This window comes from Typopeltis vanoorti, chromosome 16 (genome assembly GCF_054136105.1).
Source record: "Typopeltis vanoorti isolate ZY-2024b chromosome 16, IOZ_Tvanoo_1.0, whole genome shotgun sequence".
NCBI classification, from domain to species: domain Eukaryota; kingdom Metazoa; phylum Arthropoda; class Arachnida; order Uropygi; family Thelyphonidae; genus Typopeltis; species Typopeltis vanoorti.
The window spans coordinates 30293090-30318531 of NC_143564.1; the positions used below are offsets into that span (position 1 = coordinate 30293090).

A 25442-nucleotide genomic window follows, 5' to 3' on the forward strand; every position below is an offset into this window, starting at 1 on the left:
ATGACCAGTGAGTCAAAGTTCGTGAAATTGCTGAGACTATAGACATTTCAAAAGAACATGTAGAATATATTTTGCATGAAGAATTGCAAATGAAAAAGCACCCATCTTGGGTGCCATGCTTGCTCACAGCAGATCAAAAAAAAGCACTTGCATGAAAATCTCGGAACAGTTCTTGGAGCGCTTTAACAAGAATAAAACTGATTTTGTGTCAATTTATTACTCTGGATAAGACTTGGGTTCACCATTACACACCAGAATCAAACAGCATTCAAAACAGTGGACAGAAGCCATTTGTTCACTGCCAAAGAATACAAAGTCTTTTCCATCAGCAGCAAAAGGTCATGGCATCAGTGTTTTTGGATGCTAAAGGCATTTTGTTTATTAATTATCTTGAAAAGGGTAAAACAATAACTAGGGAATATTATTCCGATCTTTTAACTAGATTAGAAGAAAAAATTCATGAGAAAAGACCTGGTTTGCAGAAGTAAAATAATCATCTTTCATCAGAACAATGCACCTGCCCACAAAGGTGTTTTGGCAATGGGAAAATTAAGGGATCTGCACTATGAATTGTTGGAACATCCACCCTATTCCCCAGATTTGGCTCCTTCTGACTTCTGTCTCTTCCCAAAACTAAAACTCTTCCTCACTGGTCAGAGTTTTTCTTTGAATCAAGAGGTGATTGCAGCTGTAGAGGGGTATTTTGCAGATCTCTCTGAGAACCACTATAGGAATGGTATAATGGTGCTAGAGCATCGCTGGAATAAATGTGTTAGCCTTAAGGGAGATTATGTTGAAAAATAAAAGTAATTTTGAAATTATAAATTTTTTTTTTTTTTCATTGTTAGGCCAAGAATTACCTTCGTAGATCCCCAACAAGGACCTCCTTTTTCATTTTGCCAGTTGCTTTCTCTAAGGCCTCAAATTCCTCCACTTCTACCTTAGTAGAACCTTCTATGGGGCCATAGGCACAAATAAGTCTCATTGTTCAGTTCTCCATTCTGATATTTTCCAACCTCACTCTACTTGATATTGCCTGCCATTCAAGAAGATTAGCCTTATATTTAATGTTGAATACTATAGCTACTCCTTTTTCTTGATTGTCATTGCCTAAATATAACATTTTGCATTTTTTGCTCAGAAAGATCTCACCAGTTTTTGTATTTTTTTATTTCTTTCACCCCTATTATGTCGATCTGGTACTTATCCAATTCCTCAGTGCTAGCTCCATTTCTTTGCCATTCAGTCTTCTTATGTTGATAGTACCGATCTTGAGCACTGGCGATATTGAGTTGGGGTGTGTTTCAGAATTTGTTCCAGTAGTTGACTTTTCACTGTTCACCCTAGTTCCCTGGCGAAAACAATGGTGGCCTTGTTTAACCAGGCGACGACCCAGCTGGCATGAAATTCTGTCATGTTGTACCATCATTTTAAATTGTGATTTCAGCCAATAAGAATAGAATTTGGTCAGTTCAATCCCAAATTGCCATTCCATCTTCGTCCGTTCAGTATGCAAGTAGATACCTAACAGAGTGCACCACTAAAAAGTGAGGATTGGGCATTAGGTTAGAAGCCCTGGTCGGTTTCTCTACATTTCTTTAAAGGCTATCTGGAGGTCTCCTCTCAGTTAAAAATTTTTACCCTCAAGCACTCCTCAGAGGTACCAAAACTTATATAAAAAAAAAAAGACTATATGAATGGCTATATTACTCAAAGCTAGAACTAGAAAAATGACTATATTATTCAAAGCTAAATTACCACCTAGAAATATTCCCATGTTCTAATTAATAGCTCTTAAGGAATTACAATGAAATAAATACCAGTGATATTTAAAGCAGACAAAGGAAATGCAACAATGATGATATGAACATGGAAGAATTAATAAGAAAAATGAATACTCTTCTGGAAGATAACACTTATGCAGCCTTAGACTGGAATCCCACATGGCACACCCATAAGATTAATGACTTCATCAAAAAATTACTTAATTGGCCTGAAGAATTTTAAAAATCTCTAACATTGAAACATCCTTTATTCTGAAAAAGTAATACATGGACAGTTGAAAATATTTAATTAAAATGGATTGATTACAAATACTTTGATTAATGTTATGGATCATCATCAGTGTAAAACAAGTTGAAATCAATTTAAACAACAATGAAGGTATATTGAGAATGAAATATCTTCTTGTATGCATTTTCGAGACAACAAGGTAGAAAACGATACTATTAGAATCAGTTGAAGCATGTCTGCGATATGTAGGGTGATCAGAATTAAAGTATCCCTGCTTAGGGCCTTGCGGAGTGCCACCCAGTGAACTAAAGTCTGCAAAACTTTGCAGAAATGTATTTTGCATCATGTAGAAGCGATATCTGAAGGGCAGGAAAAAGCAGTTCCAGTATTCATCACCAGGGGTGTTGTAAACACCAAATGAATGTGATTTGCATATCACGCAACTCAACAGGTGCCAAGATGGTTTGAAAAAAAGATGGACATGGGATTTTTCCCCTTCATTCTGGTTGTTAATGCTAGTCACAGTGATGATACTAACCGTGTCCCATGGTTTGCTCATGAAGCTGTACTACCTAAACAATTGCAATGCTGTTGGTGATCTCTGCGAATTTTGTCACCTGAACATATATCGACAGGGCCCACTATCTCCATGTGCTCTGTAATGAATGATTGATTGTTTGAAGAAACGGGATCGTTAGCAGTTAGACATGGCAGAGATCACATACCAGTCAGTTTACAAGTCAGTGAAGTTGCTATTGCCGTTATGGAGCAGGCCATAAATAACAGCATTGGTTTCTGCAGTTCACATGCTGCATCAAGGCACATGGATTTGCCTTACATAACTGTCTGGAAAATTCTATTGAAGATTCTGTATTTCTATCCTTTCAAGATAACTCTGACACTAGAGTTTCACCTGGATTTTGAAAGTCCACTGACATTTGCCTTAACATGCCTTGCTCAAAAGGGGTTGAACACTGTGTGGCTGTTGATGATTCTGTGGGGAGATGAGGCTCAGTTTCACTTGGAGCTGTGAATATCCACATTTCTTGGGTATGGGCTATGCAAAATCAGCATGCAATCCAACATATTCCTTTGCATTCACTCAAAGTTACTGTTTTGTGTAGGGTTATAGCTTCATTTATCACTGGACCATTCTTTTTCTAGTTGGGTCTTGTGACCTGCTCATTTACTGCTGAGAGGTATTGCAATATGATAAACAATTTTGTTGTGCCACAGTTACAGCAGCACCTTCACAGATTCAGTCATTTTTATGCAGGATGGGACCCCTACAGATTTTTTTTTTTGATATCGCTTCTGCATAATGCACAATTTATTCCTACAAGGCTTTTGTAGCATTTAGATCGCTAGGTGGGGCTCCACAATGCTTTAAACAGACTGATTTTCCATTTCAGTTGTTTCCGACCTTAGGTGACTTTGTAGGGCTTTGCCCACAAAGTATTCCTGGGGTAATTTTTACAGGGTAGTTCACTGTTGCTTTCCAAACGCTCCAATTTTATCTGGACTCGGGACTAGCATATGGCTGGGACGTATTCATGACTGTAATCCATGTGTGTTCTGGGGAATGAAAAACCTGAGTTTCCAGGAGAAAAATCCCCCTATCTCCGTATGAGACCGGCTAGCTCACCTTTGGTCAAAAGAGAGACATAAAGATTCCTCACGTCACTGACGGGGATCGAATCCAGGTCTTTCCAACAAAAGGGCTTCATCTATACTGACTGAGCTATGGAGGCTAATGTCTTAAACAGGGATACTTTAATTTTGATCACTGTGTGTGTGTGTGTGAGAGAGAGAGAGAGAGAGAGAGAGATTTGGGGCAGTGCCAAAGTACTAAAGACTTTTCTTTAAAAAGATGCTCACATTTATGGGAGCATGTATGTAGTAATTTGCCATCATTCTGAAGGATCCTGCAATCCCATGTTCCTCGAGACCTGATTTGTTACATTTCTTGCAGGAAATGTAGGATTTGTGATCAGCAGGGTATATAGAAACAGATCAACCTGTTTGTCCAAAGTAGAATAACGTGCCGTTGTATGGGACTGAATATACTCCAGTTAGCAGTGGAGATGGAATTTTGTCTTTTGGAGATGGTATCAAGCTAATTGAATTTATATGTTTATAAGTTGTGGGAACATTTAAACTTCTTTAAGGTGCTAGAAATGCATTTTGAAATGCATTTAATGGTATGGAGATTCTGTGGGAGTTTTCTTTACTATTTTGGGGTTGTAACCATTGAGAGTGGCAGTTTCTTTCACTATAGGAATTACTTTCTGGAATATGCTATTTAATTATATATATATATATATATATATATATATATATATAATTTGTTGACTAGGTTAGTTTTGAAATTTATTCCAAGCAATAAACTTGAACATAGATTTATGGAAGATTAAATTATCATCATCAGCATTAAATTCCTGACATGCACCCTCAAGGGGTGTACTGGATATGATAGTAATACATAAAAAATTTACATCATTACTAACTTCCTATCTACAATTTTCCTCCAAATTAGTCTGTTACTTGTCAAGACTCCAACATTATCAGATCTTATATTTCTATTGTCTAAGGCACTTTGCACCGTATCAATCCACCTATATCTTGGTCTTCTTCTGGGTCGTTTTCCTACCAACCTGGAAGAAAACACTTGTTTTGCTAATCTTTCCTCACCCATTCTGTTTGTGACCATACCACCTGAGATTAGCTCTGCTAGCGCATTCCAGGATGCTGACAATGTCAAGATCTTTCATAATATCCTCGTTTTTAATATGATATTGCCATTGATTTCTCTAATCTTTCTCAGGACTCTCATATATGTGGTCTCTAGTCGTTGGTCAAGTGTTTTACTTCTGACTCAGCTCTCACATCCATAAGTTAAAACTGGTTTGAACACTGTCTTGTATATACAACTAATTAAGTGTTCAGACTAATTTCTCTCTTATTCCATATAAATTTATTCAATTGACTTCCTACCATACCATCTTTGCTGATTCTGTTGTCTATTTCTATATTTAATTTACCATCTTCAGTAAAAATTGTGCCTAAGTAGCTGAAATGTTTCACTTGTTCCACAGGTTCTCTGTTCACAACACAGTTGACATTTCCAGCGATTCTACCTATTTTCATTGTCTTTGTCTTTTTATTGCTGACCTTCATACCATATCTATTACAACAGTTATTCAATTTAGTCAGGGAACCTTGCAAACTTGTAGCAGATTTATCTAGAAGTATAATATCGTCCGCATTAAGCAAAGAGCTGACATTAACATCTCCAATTCTGATATCATGTTTAATACCACTTTCCTTCATAATGTGATCCATATAGATATTGAATAACAGAGGGTATAATGTACATTGTTGTCTCACACCAGATTTATCATTAAACCATCTTCCTGTACTTCCTTCAATTCTAACTGCTGACTTACAACTCAAATAAAGATTAAGTATTGCTTGATATAATGCTCCATTGACACCATATAACTGTAGTGTATTGAATAGCTTCTCTCTTGGTACCTTGTCATATGCCTTTTCCAGATCGACAAAACTTAAATACAGATCTTGGTTATATTCCCATGCTTTCTCAACTATTTGTCGTAAAGTGAAGATCTGATCATGACAGCCTCTATTTGGCCTGAATCCAGCTTTTCTTCCACAATTCTTCTCAACCTTTTCTCACGTATACTTGCATATATCTTACCAGGAACACTCAATGGGGATATACCTCTGTAATTCTCACATTCAGTTTTATTTCACTTTTTATATACGAGTATTATTAGAGCTCTACTCCAATCATCAGGAATTCGTCCCTCTGTCCAGGCCTTTTGAACTGTGCAGTGCAGCCACTGTAAGACTTTTATACAACCGTACTTCAGTATTTTTCAGGTCGTATATTATCTACTCCTGCTGCCTTTCCACATTTCAAACCTTTGATGGCTTTTTCTACTTCAAGTATGGATATGTATTCCTGACTGCATGCCTGGTCAGTGTTTTTTACCACTGTGCTGTCATCACCGCTTGTTTCATTTAGCAGTTTTTCAAAGTAATTACTCCATACTTCAAGGATATCTTTTTCTCCCATTTTCATGTCGCCTTTATCATCTCTAACTCCTTTTACAGCACTCTTTCCTCCATTTCTAAGCTTCTTCAACAATCTCCAGAATATCTTGCCACCTTCTTGATATTTATTTTATATGTTCTTACCAGTCTTCCCATGACTTTTGTTTAGCTAGTTTTACACAGTGCTTAGCTTTCTTACATTTGTCTCTGTATTCTCCATGAGCACAAGCTGACTTATTTGCCAGTGTTAGATCCTAAATGAAGGAATTTTGGAAAGAAATCATTCATTTAGAACCTAACATATAAAACTTGCTGGCAAAGAGAAATACCTGCACATCAGTTGTAATTAAAAGTGAAAAAGTTTCACTTTATGTAAAATTTGTATTCTTTATTTTAAGTACCTTATATTTAAGCTGTGGTGATTATATTAAGATTTCAATTTAAGCCTCACTTAAGCTATGTAAAATTTACTGTGAGTCATCTAAAAAGTTGCTAAGTAATAATTACTGGAAGACATAAAACTACATGTGTACAGCGTAACGCTAGCGGCTATAGCTTACTCCGAGAATTACGTTGCCATGTATTCTGTGAATCCAAGTATAACAATGTCGTAAAAGCGAAGGATGAACCGAAAGGGGTGAAAATATAAGGGCAGTGTGCAAAAAGGGGACTGAGAAAAGTGGGCACTCTATAGAAGAATATAAGGAGTTGAGCTGGTATCAGAACACTAGGGGTAACGTTTTCCTGTTTTGGAAAACGTTATCCCCAGAAAATGAAGTAGGATTCTATGCAAAGCTGAAGGTAAAATTTCCAGTCCTAGCAGAATCAAGCCGTCGCTGAAAAGTCCCATCGAAATGTTCCTAAAATGCAGAGATTGAGTTCGTTTTCGGCAGAAATAATGAAGATGGCGTATCCCCTACATTGGCGTGTGGACAGCCAATGGATGAGAAATATCCAGACGTACACATGGTGTAGAACGACGCGGAAAAAGCACGGTAAGGTGCAATTGCTCTAATTTTGTGTGAAAGTTCATTAGAAGAGAGAAGATTGTTTACGAATGTGAAATTAAGAACTGTATTCTAAAGAGCTCTGTGGACAGTCTCTATTTAGAAAGTTAGCCTCCTTTGAGAGTAAGAAGAATTGTTTGGAAGAGATCTTTTGTAATTTTGTATGTGATAGGATTAACTTGATGTGATAAGAAGAGTAGAATTTAGTTTCTCAGTAACATTAGAATGTTTGTTAGTTTTCTCTGGTGAGTAATACTACTGAAAGGTATTTAGCTTAACTTCATATCATTTGCTATCTATATCCCAATGTGCAGTTACCGTGTTTAGCATGCCTTATAAGATTTAATTAGGTTAGAATGTGTTAATCTCTTAGTTCGAGTTTTTAGTATTGAGCATAATTGAGTGTATGAATGTTGTATTGTGTTTTAGATATTCCAATAAACATGTCATATTTACCTGAACCTGAGTCATGCCTGATTACGATTCCAAATTACCACTTATAAAAATAGAACCTATTTGGCGGGAAGGATTTTGAGAGTGAATATAATAATAGATTTAGGTCACGACTGCAATAATCTGAATCTATACAGCAGTTTAAATAAGATATTGTGTAAGAAAGCTAAGAATCTAGTATTGTCTCCCTGAGTAAGGATCTTTTCTACTATAGGATACTGGCTGGTGCAGCAAAATATAAATTCGCCAGTATCCAAAGAAGAAACAATCCTAGATATAAGATTAAAGTAAGAGAAGAAAGAATAAATAACGAAAGGTGAATATATAACAATAGAGCAGCCGGTAGGATTTTGATTGAATAAGGTTTTAGGTAAGAAAGGATAGACGTAAGCGTAAATCACATATAGAACCAATTTTTTAACACCAGGAACTTTTGATATGCTTTCTTCTTTTCCTTCACTGCCTCTTTAACTTCCTGTGTCCACCAGGGAGTTCTGCAGACAACCTCATCCCATGTCTCTCTGGCAGAATCAATCAATGTTTTCTTCAGAGTTTGCCACTGAATCGTTCTCAAACTCTTTCATTTTTTTTTTCAATAATCTTTCTGTATTTTAGTCTAAAGTTCACATCCGAGAGCTGCTCAACTTTTATTCGCTTTAAAACTTTCTTACATGTTATTCTTATCAATGTGAAATTCAATTTTATCCTGCTCAAGACTAAATAGTGATCACTTCCAATTTCAAATCCTCTGTACACTCTGGTGTCCTGCACCAGGGAGAAACCATCACTATCAACAATAACATAGTCAATGAGACTTTTCTTCTTCCTAGCCTCTTCTCTCCATGTGAATTTGTGCACATTTTTATGTTGGAACATGGTGTTAGTGATAACCAGTCCATGTCCTGAGCAGAAATCCAACAAGTATTTGCCATTATTATTAGCTTTGCTCTTTTCTCCAAATTTTCTCAAAATATTTTTGTAATTTGACAATCATTTCCTACTCTGCTATTTAGATCCCCAACAAGGATCAAATTTTCCTTTTTCATTGTGTCATTTTCTGTCTCTAAAGCATCAAAAAATTCCTCCACTTAGGTAGGAGGAAATATTCCTTATAAAGCGCTGGCAACAAGATTCAGTAGGTACCTAAATGTAAATATGATATCATACGAATGGAAATCATCTAAAACCATCCTCATCTGTGAAAAATAGTATATTAACAAAAATAGTATATTAATAGAACAATATACTCCTATCTCTATAAAACACTCCATGTGAAAATACAAGGGTGGTCTGAAAAGTTCTCGGCCGAACAATGAAAAAACAAATTTATAATTTCGAAATTATTTTTATTTTTCAACATAATCTCCCTTAAGACTAATGCATTTATTCCATCGATGCTCCACTGCCATTATCCCGCCCCTGTAGTGGTTCTCAGTAAGATCTGCAAAATACCCGCTCTACAGCTGCAACCACCAGTTGATTCGAAGAAAAACGCTGACCAGCGAGGAAGAGTTTTAGTTTTGGGAAGAGATTGAAGTCAGAGGGAGCCAAATCTACGGAATATGGTCGATATTCCAACAATTCATAGTGCAGGATCCCTTAATTTTCCCATTGCCAAAACACCTTTGTAGGCAAGTGCACTGTCCTGATGAAAGATGATTTTTTTTTTCCTCTGCAAACCGGGTCTTTTCTCACAATTTTTTATGTCTAGTCTGGTTAAAAGGTTGGAATAATATTCCCCAGTTATTGTTTTACCCTTTTCAAGATAATTATTAAACAAAATGCCTATAGCATCTCAAAACACCAATGCCATGACCTTTCTTTCTGATGGAACCGACTTTTATCTTCTTTGGTGCTGAACAGTTGGCTTCTGTCCACTGTTTTGATTGCTGTTTGGATTTTGGTGCGTAATGGTGAATCCAAGTCTCATCCATAGTAATAAATCGATGCACAAAATCAGTTTTCTTCTTGTTAAAACGCTCCAAGCACTGTTCAGAGATTTTCATGCGAGTGCTTTTGATCTGCTGTGAGCAAGCGTGCTACGTATCTTGCACAAAGCTTTTTCATTTGCAATTCTTCATGCAAAATATATCCTACATGTTCTTTCGAAATGCCTATAGTCTCAGCAATTTCACACACTTTGATTCACCGGTCATCCAATACCATATCGTTCACTTGATTAATGATTTCTGGTGTTGTTACACTTTTTGGACATCCTTCAACTGGATCATCTTCAAGGCTGGTACGGCCTCATTTAAACTTGGCAGCCCATTTCTTAATTGTCGAAAACAAAGGAGTAGAGTGCCTATAAACTTTTATGAACTTCGAATGAATTACTTTTGGCGTTAAACCTTCTTTTACAAAGAATTTTATAACTGCACGGTACTAAATTTTATCTATTTCAAGGGATACAGACAACACTTTTGCTTCAGACAGCAGTATAAAACAAACTACTTGATAGAATGACTTGCAATTTCACATGGATGCTTATGACTGATGTACCAACTTAGAAAAAAAAAAATCTTGCCGATAGTGTTGCTATCTATGGTCGAGACTGAGAACTTTTCAGACCACCCTCGTAGTAAAAGAGCAAGCAGCATTTAAGAAAGGATTCTGTACAGCTGATCATATACATACAATAAACTACCTAACTGAAAAGTGCTGAGAATATCATCATTGACTTGGTCTGCTATTTACTTCTCTCTTCTTCTTCTTCCTTTCCAGGCTTATAGGCCAAGTGGCCTGTTCCGGACTTAAGTCCATCTTTTTAATGGTCTTCCTCTGCATCGAGTACCTTTTGGGTGGTAATTTAGAATTTGTTTAGGTATTCTACTTCTATTCATTCTTAGTATGTGTTCTTTCCATTTTTCTCTATAGCAAATCACTGTTTCATTTAGGGAGGTTGTAATTCCAAGTTTTTTTTTCTGATTTCGCTGCTTTTCATTTTGTCCATTATTGTGATTCCTTCAGTTCTGCGCAGACATTTAATTTCGGATGATTCAATTCTTCTTTCATCTGCTTTTTTTATTGTCCATATCTCACTGCCATAAAGTAAGGTTGGTTTAGCAACTTTATTGTAGAATCTTATTCGTGTGTGTTTTTGTACATAATTGGGTTTAAAAATTTTATTTAAATTTTTACTTTTAAAAAGTTTGATATCTTTGGTTCTGTATCATCTTCATTTTCACATGACATTGTGCAATCTAAATATTTGAATGTATTTAATTGCGCTATTATTTTGTTTATTACTATTTTGCTTCTTATTGGATTAGCACCTTTGAAGGCCATGACTTTTGTTTGGATATTTTCATACGATATGTTTTTATCAGATTATTTAGACTGCATAATGATTAGTGAGAGAGGGCAACCCTGACGTACTCCTTGATTTATTGGTTTCCAGCTTGATGTTGAATTATTGTACTTCACAGATATTTTATCTTGATATATATTATATAAGGCTCTAAAGAGTTGGTTTGGTATTTCATATTCTTCTAGGATTTCCCATAGTTTTTCTCTGATAATTTTATCAAATGCATTGGTATAATCTATAAAAGCTATGTGTGTTTCTATGTTCATTTCTCTGTGTTTTTCAGTTAATAATTTTAACGTAAATGCAGTCTATGCAAGAAAGACCTGCCTTTTCTGAATCCATTTTGGTCTTCTATTTATTTTGGGTCTACTATATGTTTAAGTTTATATGCTAAGATTTTTGCATATACTTTATAACAGGTACTAAGTAAGCTGATTCTGCGATAATTGTTACAATCAGATTTGTGTCCTTTTTTGTAGATGGGAATAACTATTGCTTTGGTTCAATCTAGTGGGCATTTTCCTTATTTCCAGATCATATTATAAAAGTTAAGTAACCTGAGTGAGAATTCAAGTCCTGCATATTTGATAAGTTCCAAGTTTATATTGTCTTCTCCTGGAGCCTTTTCTGTTTTGCTTTGGGTTAATTCTTCTAGAGTGATGTTTTCCAAGTTATCCGAGATGTTTACGAAGGGTAGTTTTCTGTTTTGAATGTTTTCATCATACTATAGATCGTGTTAGTGATTTTGCCATTTTTCTATTTTAATGGTATTAATATCTGCTTTTTCTCTAGTTTCGTTGCTTAGATCTTTGAGGATTTTATATGCATTGGGTCTTTTGAGCGTACAATCGCTCTCTAAATTTGTTACAAAATTGTTCCATCTGTTTCTGTTTGTTCTCCTGCATGCTGCTTTTGCTATTGCTTTTTTTCTGTTGTATTCGATTTTTGATTCTATTGTTTTTAGGTTGAGCCAGTTTTTATATGCTTTTTTCTTTTCTTCAATAATGCATTTAATTTCATCATCCCAGTCCCTAAGGCCTCTTTTTCTTTTCCACATTTTCTTTCTTCCTAAGCTTTCTTTTGCAGATTTTGTCATTATGGTTTATAGGTTTGACCATTCTTCTTCTATATTCTGATTTTGTTTTATACTTGCCATCCAGTTCTTTATTCTTTTTTGGTACAAGTCTTGAATACTATTGTTGTCCAAAAGTCTAACTTTGAAGGATTCAAAATTTCTATTTTCCTTGTGCTTTTTTGTTGTTTTCCATCTTGGTTCCCATTTTATTTTTCCAGTTAAAAGGGAGTGATCTGATTCTATTTCAGATCCTCTGTATACTCTTGTATCTATTATAATTTCTGACATTTTGATATTGCTGATTATATAATCAATAATGCTTTTTGTGTCTCTTGCTTCCCAGGTGTATCTGTGGATGTCTTTATGTTTGATGAAGGTTTTCATTATTTTAAGGTTATTGCTTATAGTAAAATCTCTTAATCTATTTCCATTTCTATTACAGTTAAGTTCTCCGATAGGTCCTATGTTTGGTTTATATGGTTTATTGCCAGTTCTTGCGTTGAGATCTCCTATTACCAAAATGTGATCCTTACGATTGGTCTTATTTAATATGTTCTGCAGTTGGGTGTAGAAGTTTTCTGAGTCCTCCTCTTTTCCTTCTTTGGGTGCATAAGTTCCAATTACTGTCATATAGCCTCTGTCTATTTTAATTCTCATTTCTATTATTCTGTCGCTCCAAAAGTTGTAATGGATTATATTGTTTCTAAGAGATTTATGTAGAAAGATCATTACACCAGATTTAGCTCTCTCTTCTGCTTTTACCCCACTGTATATATAGTATAATTTTCAGTTTTGTCTGTTCCTCTCTGCTTTTTTTTTTAGATTCTGTAATTACTGCTATTTTTACATTTCTTTCTTCTAGTGCTTGGTCCAGTTCTATGATTTTGTGGTGGATGCTTCTCACATTCCAGGTGGCTATATTCCAATAGGTGTATTTCTGCTTTTTTTGTTTTCGATAATTTTCTTCTCGAATCCTTATCCCAAGCCGGTTCGTTACCAAAAAAAGTCTGTCCGTTTACTATCTTCATGAGTCTTTTTACAATTTTAGGCATGCTTGAGGCCTTCAAGCGTGCCTAAAGTGGTAGGAGAGAATTTTAAAGAGAAGACATAGAGATAAGAGTAGAGATAGGAATGGAATGACCCATAGTCCTCGATTACTCTAATAGCATTAGGGTCATGAGTTACAAGAGTTGGGCGAGAATGCCATACAGGAAAGATTAAAGAGCAAGGGAGCCTACCTCAAAGAAGAGGGAAGAGAGGGAATAGACCCAGCTAGGGGACCATGGAAAGCATCAGCTATCATCTTGGTAGCATGGGAAGCCACTTCCCATGCTACCAAGATGATAGCCCCCTGTTGGTCCACGAGTCCTTATTCAACATATTCAGACCACCCCGCCATATCTGGTGGGCTCCCCTATCTGCCACCCAGGGGACGCGCTCTAAAGGTTACAGGGTCTTCCGAGAGGTCTGCTATTTACTATTTTTGAAAAAAAGTATTTGACAGAAGAACAATGTAGTTTTCCAGTATAATAAAGATCAAAGCATCGAACCACTGTATGTCAAGCTAATGCAAAACATACATGCAGCCAAACCCATGTTACTCCTTTTGATATATCTTTAGAAATTAAACAAGGAGAGGAGCAAGACAGTGGAGAGCATGTATGGTAATCCCATTACAGAGGCAGTGCAAAGATAGATGTACCTATTCAGTATAATATAGTATCTCTAGAGTGGTCATTGAGATTTTAGAGAAGTTTTAAGGACTTGCATACAGAAATGGGTCAACAGGCAAGCTACACACTGCAATAAATAGCACACAAAGGGGGGGGGGGGTATGCCTGAGCAGTTTGCTCATTTTTTTTCTGGATGTTATGAGTGAGTTGGATAAACTGATATTTGCTGAGGCATTTGATAGGATACCACATGAAAGGCTATTGTTTGAAGTGGAGAATATGGGATTGTAATATAAAATATTGACTTTGGTAAGTAGGTGGCTGATGGATATGTATCAGAAAGTAGTATATGGAAGTGTAAATCTGCCAGATATAGGTGACCAGTGGTGTATCTCAAGGGGAAGTCTTTGCACCATTAATTTTCAGCCTATATATTAATGATATTGAGTAATACCTGCCAGGGACATACACATACATACAAATGAAAACAGATATAATGCACTGGCCTCATAGCTTGAGCTGCTTCAGCTATAAATCCAAAACAACAACCTAACAGGGATCATTCGTTTGCAGGTGGTACTAAGATAGGCAGAGGGAGTGTATTATTTCATACTGTCTCAGATAGTCTAAATCTTCTCTGATATGTAATAATACACTCCCTTCTCTTTTTTTATGCATTTTCTTCTAGCAACATTATAATTACCATTATAATGTTTGTTGCAATAAATGCCATTTGTAGTACAGTTTAATCTCAATTGTTTCCTGCCTTTATATTATTTGAATACTTTCTCTATTATTATTTGGACAAATTTTACCCATACACCCATTCATTTGCCATAAATTTCTTTTAGACTTTGTTCCTCATTCTTAAAAATGTTACATGTATTTATGGACTTAATTTCACAATGGATCCACAAGTATTTAGATATACTATTGCCACTTCATGTCCAGCACATAACCTGATTTGAATCTATTTAAATAGCTGACATTGTTCTATGAATTCTTCTTTGTCAAATTTGAACATTATATTAATAGAATAACATCTTTACAAGTGTCATGAAAACTGGAAAAAAAGATATCTTTGATATATGGAGTAACTACTTTGAAAAATTGCTAAATGAAACAGTCAGTTACAGAACAGTGGTAAAAAAACACTCAACAAGAATGCAATCAGGACTTGAAGTAGAAAAAGCCATCAAATGCCAGAAATGTGGAAAGGCACTGGAGTAGATATTTGACCAGAAATGGACAATTATGGAGGAATAAAAGTCTTACAGTGGCTGCATTGCATAGTTCAGAAGGCCTGGACAGAGGGACAAATTCCATATGATTTGAATAGAGCTCTCATAGAACCCATATATAAAAAGGGAAATAAAACAATGTAAGAATTACAGTGGTATTTCCCTATTGAGTGTTCCTGGGAACACTCAGTAGTGAAGTATACTTCAGAAACAGTTGAGAAGGATTGTGGGAGGGAAGCTTGGTGAAGAACAAGCCGGATTCAGTCCAATAGAGGCTGTCAGGATCAGATTTTCACTTTATGACAAATAGTTGAGAAATCATGGGAATATGACAAAGATCTGGATTTAAGTTTTGTAGATCTGGAAAAGGCATGTGACAAGGTGCCAAGAGAAAAAAAGCTATTCAAAACGCTATAGTTATATGGTGCCAATGGGGTATTATATCAAGCAGTACTTAGTCCTTATTTGAGTTGTAAGTCAGCAGTTAGAATTGAATTTAAAATCTGGTGTCAGATAAGGATAGGATGTATCCCCTCCCGTGTTCCGAACTGGTAGGCTGGTTCTTCTTGAATTTTGAAAACTCGAAATGGGGATTTTACCCCCAGTTCCGAACTGGTAGGCCGGTTCCCCTTGAATTCTGATGACTCGAAAGGGGGGTTCCCTCACCTTTATGGTGCCCCTCCCGAGTTTCGGACTGCTATGTCAGTTCTCCTTGAATTTTGAAAACTCTAAAGGGGGATCCACCCCTTGCACCTACACCCCCCCCCATCCGTCCACTGAGTTCCGGACTGGTAGGCCAATTCTCTTTGAATTTTGAAGACTCGCCACTCAGGGTAGCCCCTGAGTTTCAAATAACTTGACAAAAAATGTGACACAAAAATGTTACATAAAAAGGCTTATCATTTTATATATATGTTACTGCTAAAGTGCAGAAATCAGTTATTCTGCAGATTATCTAGGTATTGTGCAGATTAACGACGGTGATCCGTTAATGTGCGGAAAATTGTTTCATTTCTCAAATTACCTAGGTAATCTGCACATTACCTACTAGGCACTCGTTAAAGTGAAAATAAGATCTTTACTGGAACAACAGCAACGTTTCTGTATGCTTAAATTAACATAATGTCATTTATTTATTTTTCGATATCTACAGAATCAAGTTAATACAATCAATCAATCAACAAATTAGTTGATAGAATCAATCATCAATCAATTAATATAATACAAGGAATCAAACAGTTTAAAATATTATTACAATTAAGAAAAAAAACACATGATAAAATTATGTTTACTTATTAAAAAACCAAACTAAAAGTGTAGGGAGAGGGGGGAAGGAGTAGGGAAAGGAAATGAGAGAAACAAACTTTTGAACTTTAACGATACGGAAGCCGTTAATGTGCACATTACCTAGGTAAAATGCAGAAAACTCTTGATTCCGCACGTTAACGGAGCAAATCAGTTAATCTGCAGATTAGCTAGGTAATGTAACGGTTTTTGCACTTTAGCGGTAACATCATATATATATATATATATATATATATATATATATCAGTCATCATGCATATCAGGGATTTAGGCATAGCATGGCCTGTTCCGGCCTTATAAGTCATCGTTTAAGAGGACGTCCTGGTTTTCTTTTTCCTAATGGCTTGTTTTGGTAATCTTTCTGTTTTCATTCTTTGAAGTGTTCCATCCATTTATGTTTATATTTTTTACTTTTTTCTATTACTGGTTCTTGGTTTAAGTCTTTCATAATTTCTTCATTTCTTTTGTGATCAAATAAGGTATACTTTGCAGTTTTTCTCATTAACTTCATTTCTGCTGTTGTTAATCTTTCTGTTTTATTGTCCAGATTTCGCTTCCATACATTAAGACTGGTAGGGCTAATGTATTGTATACTTTTAGTCTGGTTTATTTTTGAACTAGGTTTGGTTTAAATATAGAGTTAATTACACCTGTTATTTTTAAATATTTTGCAATTTTTACGTTTATATCTTTTTCTTTTTCATATGTGATCGTACATCCTAGGTAGTTAAATGAATTCACCTGTTCTAAGATCTTGTTATCTATTACTATTTTAGTTCTTGCTGGATCTTGTCCTTTAAAGGCCATAGTTTTTGATTTTTCTGATGATATTATCATACCATAATCTTTTGGATATCTCATTTAGATCTAAAATAGCTTTCTGTAAGTTATCTTCAGAATTTGTAATTATTATTTGGTCATCGGCAAAGAGGAGAGTGTTTAAGGTTACTGTAGGAGAAAGTTTAATTCCTTGATGTAAATTTTTATTCCATTTTATTATTATTTCATTTAAGTAGATATTAAAAAGAGTTGCTGAGAGGGGACATCCCTGTCGGATCCCTTGGTTTATCTCTCTTGTATATGATAGCTCGTGATTTAATCTTATTTGTATTTGATTATTTTCATATATACTTGTGATAGCTTTTAGAATATTATTTGGTATTTGTCTTTCTTTTAATGTTAAATAAAAACAATCTTTTAACTTTTAAATTTTAACTTTGTCAAATGCTTTTTCAAAGTCAAATGCATTATGTGTTTCTAATTTGTATTCTCTTCTCTTCTCTATTATTAATTTTAGGCAAAAGGGTGGGTCTATGCATGATCGTCCTTTTCTAAACCCATTCTCTACTTGTAAAATAAACTTTTCGGAATATTTCATTTGTTTGCTACTTAAAAGTCTGCTATATATTTTGTAACAGGAATTTAGTATGCTTATACCTCTGTAGTTTTTAGGGTCATCTCTCTCTTACCTTTTTTAAAGATAGGAATCACAATTGCTTTCTTCGATTCTATTGGGGGTTACAGGTTGTATAAATTTTATTTAAAAATAATAAGAGTCTTTATTTGAATCTTGTTCCTGCATATTTATACAGGTCTGAATCTAGATTATCTTCTCCAGGTGATTGTTCTTGTTTCCTTCGGGCTGATTTCTAATTCTTCTTTCCTTTTCCTTTATTTCATTTTCATTAAGTGTTTGCCAGTTGTCTTTTTTTAAATATTTATCTGTCCACAATTCTGCGTAATAATTTAGAAATTCTTCTAATTTTAATTCGGTGTTTAATTTTATGTTTTCTTTGGTATCTGCATTTAAGTGTTTCAAAATTTTATATACATTTGGTCTTATTTTATATATATCATGTTCTAAATTAGAAAAAACAAATTTGTTCCATGATTTCCTGTCTTTTTCTGACTTTTCTTTTAGCTATGGCTCTTATTCTTTTATATTCTATTTCATCTTCTAATCTTTTACTGCTTAACCATTTGTGATAGGCTTCTTTTCTCTTTTTGATTATTTCTTTCATTGTATCATCCCAGATCTTCAGTTTTTTCCTTTTATTGAATTTTTTGGTCTTTCCTAAGCTTTCATTTGCTGCTGCATTTAGTATTGTTTTTATATTAAGCCATTCTATTTCTTCATTTTGTTTTATTTTGTCTAGATATTGGTTAATTCTTTGTTCATATAGCCATTGTACATTTGTGTCATTCAATAGTCTAGTTTTATAGACAAATGTTGCAATTTTTCTTTCTGTTCTTGTTACTTGTAGCCATTTAGGTGGTAATCTTAATTTTATTTTAACAAGGAAGTGGTCACTGCTTATTTCATATCCTCTGTCAACTCTAACATCTAGTGAAAATTTTGACGTCTTTTCATTTAGTATAAAGTAATCTAATATTGATTTCCATTCTCTTGCTGCCGAAGTATATTTATGTATGTCTTTATATTTATAGAAGGAATTCATTATTTTTAGGTTATTATAAACTACAAAGTCGATCGATTTTTTTACCATTCCTGTTTAGAGTATGTTCTCAATGTATTCCTATATTATTATTAATTTTTGTGTTTCCAATTCTTGCATTTAAGTCTCCTGCTAAAATTACGTAATCATTTTTATTTATTTTATTATACATGTTTTGTAGCTGATTATAAAAATCAGTATTATCTTGTTCTCTCTCTTCCCTATATATATAGTCATAACTCGAAGTTACACAGTAGGTGGGACCAACAAAAAGCACACAAGTCGAATTTGCGTAACTCGGGTATAATTTTGCATACAAAAACATACAAAATATTAATTAATTGGGTTTACAAAAACACCTATTTTTTTTAGAAATATAATCATAATTGTAGTTTTTCGTACATAAAAAAAAAAAGAAAGTTATTTCGATGTCAATGGTTTCATAAAATCTAATAGATTCGTCTGACTGCATAATGTCTTTTTCTTGTCACGCAAATTTTATTCTTTGCCTTGTGGCTACGATTCATTCCTCGTTAGAATCTATGTCCTCCAAAATCTGTAAATCTTTCTTTTATGATTGTTCTTACTGTGGATTCCTGTAGATCAAACTTCTTTGCTAGCTCACAAATTTTCATTCCGCTTTCAAAATCCTTAATGATGTTGAGTTTTGTTTCCAAAGTCAATGTTTTTCTTTTCTTGCTAGCTGTAGAAGAATCGGATTTGCTTCCTTTGGACGACATTATTTTTTGTGTGATAAAATTTTTATCAAGAACATAACATTAAACAATCGCAAGGTTTGTAGACTATAATAATCGTGTATGAATGGAACATGTCATGAAACACATCAGTGCTTGTTCACAGCATGTGCGACACTGGCAAATGCGGCCAGCGCAGGAAAGATACAACTAGTGGTGAAGCGGGACTGGAATACGTACATGTATGAAACCGCGTAACTCCGGATTCGCATAAGTCAGGGTGTGACTGTATATATAGGGTAGTTAAGAGAGAAATAAGTCAAAACATTAAATTAGCTGTATACAAGACGATGTTCAAATCAATTTTAAACTTATGGATCTGAGGGCTTGGTTAGAAATTAAACCAAAGACTAGCAACCACAGATATGAGAGTCCTGAAAAAAGATTAGGGGGTAAGAACAAATGGCATCAATGGCAATATCACATTAAAAATAAGGATATTAGGGAAAAACTTGACATTGTTGACATCCAGAAATGCATTAGCAGAGTTAATCTCAGGTGGTATGGTCACTTAAACAGAATGGGTAAGGAAAGATTAGCAAAACAAGTGTTCTCTGCTAGGTTGGCAGGGAAGACAGACCAAGATATAGATGGATTGATATAGTATGAAGTGCCTTAAAGGACAGAAATATAAGATCTGATAATGTTGGCTTCTTGACAGGTAACAGATTGATTTGGAGGAAAATTGTAGATCGGAAGTTAGTAATGGTGTAAGTTTTTCATATAGTACTATCATATCCTGTGTACACCCTTGAGGATACATGTCAGGAATTTGATGATGATATTAATAGAATTAATTTTTCAATTCCTAACTGAGCAGTTAGTTTAAGTGCCAAAAATCGTTCTGTAGTCTTTTAAATAATTCACTTTTAGGTTCTCTCACTGATATAAGCATGTCAGAAGTTTTTTTCTCATTTTCCTTACAGATAACTTTGTTGTTTAGGAGATACTGTACCATGAGAGGTTTCTTCGATTAATATGACAAAACCCTATTTAAATACTATTGATTTAAAGCTACATTTCAGACTGAAATACGTTGCCTTAAATAAATAGTATTACTTATCCCTCATGTTTTTTTGTATTAATGTTTTTCATGTTAACCACAAAAACCTATGTGTTTCTGTGGTTAAGCAGTTCTGTAGGAAGTTTTCAGTATTAAGATCACAATGTAATATAAGGAGTTTATTAAAAATAAATAATTAAAACCCGACAGGCTTCATGCATCATATGACTTACATCATCATCAGGGTTAATGATACATTAAAGTTTTACACAACAAATGCCTATTAAAGATGAATTACACATATTAGATGTTTCTTATAACTTCACAACTTGCTGAATAATTGATAAGCTAGAATACAAATGATAAATTCGTTATTGTATGCGTGTTGGAACATTGCTACTTGTTGCTATAACGTTCTGTCTTATCACACATGCTGTATCCTAGGTCCATGGCAGTTCAATTTTTGATGAAAGCAGACCATACTTTATGCAAAATTAAGCCTTGATTTTTATTGCATTGTGTAGGGATCTAAGCATTTGTAAGGTGTCTTTAACTTTTCTTGTGAAACAGATATTATCAATATATAGCATTTTTGTTTGTTGCCAGAATACTTGATGGCCAGTAATGGTTGTGTGGAATGCTAAACCTGATTTGTGCTCCTTTCTTTTTTTGCCATCTTTTACGTGTTCAGGCATGCTAATCTCTCCCAACCTCCTGTCTGGCCTACATAGCAAATGCCACAAGAGCAGTGAATCTCATAGATGTCTGGTTTTTTCCTGGGGTGATGTGGTGGTTTAGGTGAATGTATAAACCTTGATATTTTTTGTAAAGGTAAAAGAACTACTTTTATATTGTACTCGCAGAGCAACATAGACACTTTGTCAATGATATTTTTTATGTACAGCAGTTGTGAAGTTATAAAAAACATCTAATATGTGTAATTAATTGTTAATAAGCTTTTGTTGTGTAAAACTTATGTACCATTTCCCCTGATGATGTAAGTCTTATGATGCATGAAATTTGTCAGGTTTTTTAATTGTTTATTTTTAATAAACTCTTTATATTACAATGATGTGGTCTCAATACCAAAAATACCTACAGAACTGCTTAATCACAGAAACCTACATCTACATCTTGATATTTTTTGTAAAGGTAAAAAAGCCACTTATGTTGTACTCACGGAACAATGTGGCCACTTGTCCATGACATTTTTGATTTAAGGCAGCATGAATGCATTCTTGAAATCTTGTTTAAGTAAGGGAGTTGCAGGAGATGTATTAAGAATTTTTCTGATCATCTTGGGTTCAAAACCATTGAGTGGGAGATTCTGTTTCAGGTAGTGCAGTTTATCATCCATTTTAATTGGTGTGCTGGATATATTGTATGCCCTGTCTTGTAAAGTTTTAACTATGACTATCTTTTGCAATGTGTGGGTGGTGTGAAGCAGCATTTAAAAATCTTCCCATTGTGGTAGATTTTATGTATATGAAGAACGATAACCTTTTTTCCTGTTCATTTACTTTGACAAGGAGCTAGAGCTGGAGAAAGGGTGGAGACCCATGGCAAGTCCTTCTTTTTGTTCCCAATATTTGTCTTGAGATATTAAAAAAGTGTTTTCCATGCAGTGTTTGAATAGTCCTACAGTGTCTGGTGGGAAAAGATTTACAAGTAGATCCAATCCACTGTCATTTCTGGGTATATTGGTGAAGGACTGACTATATCAAAACTAGCTGAGATTTCTGAAGTTTGTTTTCAATGAAATGCAAATACAGATAACTTTATTTAATTCAATCAAGCTCCAGGCAGACATATTCCATTTCTTGAGATCTGATATACATAAAATATCCCTTATCTCCTACTATAGAATCACCTTGGATTTTAAATACCAAACTTAAATGAGTCAAGAAAGGGATCTTGCCTATTAAAATTTTCCTCACAATCAGATTTGTCTAAGTCATCTGTTTCCACTTAAATTGTCACCAGTAGTATCTATCAGACAGATACTACAGAACACTAATCTTCTAGTAAATCACCTTCTACTCAAGTTAGCAATTCTCTAAATAAGTTAGCCATTGTTTCACCAATCCCAAGTAATTTTCTGTAATGAAACAATTTCTACATTTCAGTAATATCTTTTTAAAACTAATCCATTACCTGCATAACTTATAGTGATATATCTCCCCAAAGTTTACACTCAGTAACTACCATTCTGTTTGCTTTAATCCCTTTCTTCCTGAGCATTGCTTTGCAAATAAACCTAAGATTGTTTCATCACTTTCAAAATATTAAATAATTTATTGATAAATAATAAATTGATTATAATTTTATTCTTTTAGGTTGTGATCTTGCTGTTATTCTTAAAATGAATAATCACCTACAATCTAATCTTTTCACCATGTCTGTAGGTCTTTGCAGGTCTACCAGGAAAAAATAAAAACCTGGTAGATTTGTCTGTGCCTAGTGTTATAGTTTAAACCGTTGGATATTAGTCCAATCAAAATCATTTTTGAAACAGCACACTATAAATTAAATAGATAATTTAGAACTGGTGATTTTTTGGAAAAACTGTTGAAATGCCATTCAAAGTTTTGTATACACCATTGAGTGCACTGTTGTACCCTTGGTAAGTAATATATTGATAATTCTTAAATATGTGTATTATTCTCATTTGAGGGGTAGATTTATGGAGATTGCTGTTGCTATTGAGAGTGGTTATTCATTAAAGGAATTTAAAGTTTTCAGTGAACTGTTGCTCTTCTGTATAATTTAAATCATTTCTCTGCTTGTTAAAATATGTGGAACACTATAAACGCCCAGCATTGATATGGCAGTTATTATGTTTTTTTATTATTATTCTCTGTTTAAATGTGTAAGCATTTAAATTATATTTCTCTTAAACCTGAAATAAAAAGTGAAATTTGATTAGCATTGATAATAACAAAAAATTCCAAAATGAGTATTATTATTCCTATGAATTTCAGTTCCGAAAAAAGCAACTAAAGTTTGCTAAGAGTCGCATCCATGACTGGGGACTATTTGCATTAGAACCTATCGCAGCTGATGAAATGGTAATTGAATATGTTGGTCAGATGGTTAGGCCAGTAGTTGCAGATTTAAGAGAGGCCAAATATACAGAACTTGGAATTGGTAGCTCATATCTCTTCAGGGTTGATGTAGAAACTATTATAGATGCCACAAAGTGTGGAAATTTGGCGAGGTTCATCAATCACAGTTGTAATGTAAGTATCCCAAACATTTCTCACCGAAGTGCTTTTATCTTAGAGAAGGAAAAAAATAAATCAGAACAATAAATAAAGAGATGTTTTTTTTTGGGGGGGGGGGGGGGTAAGAAAAAAAAGTGCAATGCCACCTAAAGATATCTATATATGAATTGGTAAAACTTGTCTGAAAATATTTTTTTTTGTCGTTGTTGTAGGTTAAGTAATTAAGTGTAATCATCACAAGAAATAATTTCAAGCACGTTAAAAAAAAAAAAGTGATTATACCAAGTTATGCAAACAAAATTGCATTATATTGGTTGTTATCTGGTAGCATCATTCATGTTGGAAGCATTTCATAATGGAGGACTCACCAGTGATACTGGCCCTTATTCTTTTACTACACTTTTCTTTATGTATTCATTGCTCTACTTCTCCTGGGTCTTTTCTACTCTTCTGTTTTTCCAGACCATCATCACTGAGATCCAACATCTTGCCACCATGTTTGCTGTGGTGTGTTACCTATGGTCATATGGAAAGGGGGATCCTAGTAGTCACAACTTTGGGCTCTGCTTCAGCAAGACAAAGTCCTGGATGGTTTGGCCAGAGTCAGTCAGCTAGTGGACTTGCCTGTAATGGCCGACAGCATTGCAGTAAGCCTTTTATCCCATGATCCAGGTAGATCATGGGATAAAAGAGAGAGGGCTCAAAGTCTATTGTGTATTAGCTGGTATAGCATCTGGGGGGTAGCCCTGGCATCCCCAACACAATCCGCTTGCTGGAGAGTGGGCATCTTTTTGTGACTCTGTGGTGGGTGGAGAGATCTGGAGATGAATTGGAATCTTCCTAAGAATGAATATCCCCTTGTTTATCAGGTCCCCAATAAGCCCCAATCATGTTCAGAAACGTCACCAGAAAATAAGAAACAGCACATCAGAAGTATGACAAATATGTCACTTTTCTTAATTCTGCATTCAACATGGAAAAATGCAACCCTTCTACACTCAGAGGTTTGGAAGGATAAGCAGGATCCTCTAAAATCTGTAAAGAATCTCCATTCAGAAGATATTCTTACTGAAGCAGCAACAGTGGCATAATCTGAAAAATTACTTCATGCACATCTATTGGGGAATACCAATTATGATTATCCTCACAAAAACCTTAAATTTTTCAAGAGGCATAATATCAGAGTGGCATATCTTCGATGTCCCAGTGAGAAGATCTGCTCTGAACTGAATGATGAAGTGTAGAACTGAAGGTGAAGTTAAGAGACCAGAATAAACTGAAAAAAACTGAGATGACGTGATGACACAACATTTTAAAGTGTTGACAATTTAGAATTCATGAGGCGTTAATTTTCATAAAAAATACTTGGCAGAAATCACCTGGAAACATATTCTAGCTACTTTCCAAAGAAAATCAGATTCTAAAATGCTTGAACACCCGAAGTGCCTTTTTAATAGACCCTATTATAAAGCTAAATTCAATAAATTATTTATGTCTTCACAAACTTCACTCAGTATCAGAAGAGCATCAAAATGATATGAAATACAAAGAATTTGTGTTGGTTACTGCTGATGTTGTTAAACAAAAATTAGTTAAGAAAATCCAAGACTCCAGTAGTGAGTATTCTTCTTTCTTCTTGATTCTTCTTCAGATATCTGAAATGAAGAGAAACTCATCCATTGTGAGATTCACCTATAAAAATTGGAAGAGCACTTGTTTACATAATTCCTTTCTAAAAGCTGCAGTATAGTTTGATAGATGAAATAGTGAAATGAACAAGTTCTTCTTGTCATGGAAGACTAGCATTTGGTTAAATGTTTTAAATTCTTTGATTAAGGATGTGCTCTTTG

At 34.6% G+C, this 25442-nt stretch overlaps 1 protein-coding gene across 1 annotated transcript in view; it reads left to right on the top strand.

Annotated features, from left to right (window-relative positions):
• The window catches only part of Set1 (SET domain containing 1), a 318942-nt gene that overhangs the window by 283152 nt on the left and 10348 nt on the right, over window positions 1-25442 (top strand). Inside the window, exon 13 of the mRNA XM_090405939.1 lies at window positions 23350-23607. Within this exon, the coding sequence (XP_090262065.1) occupies window positions 23350-23607 (258 nt within the window). The remainder of the gene's footprint in view (window positions 1-23349; window positions 23608-25442) is intronic.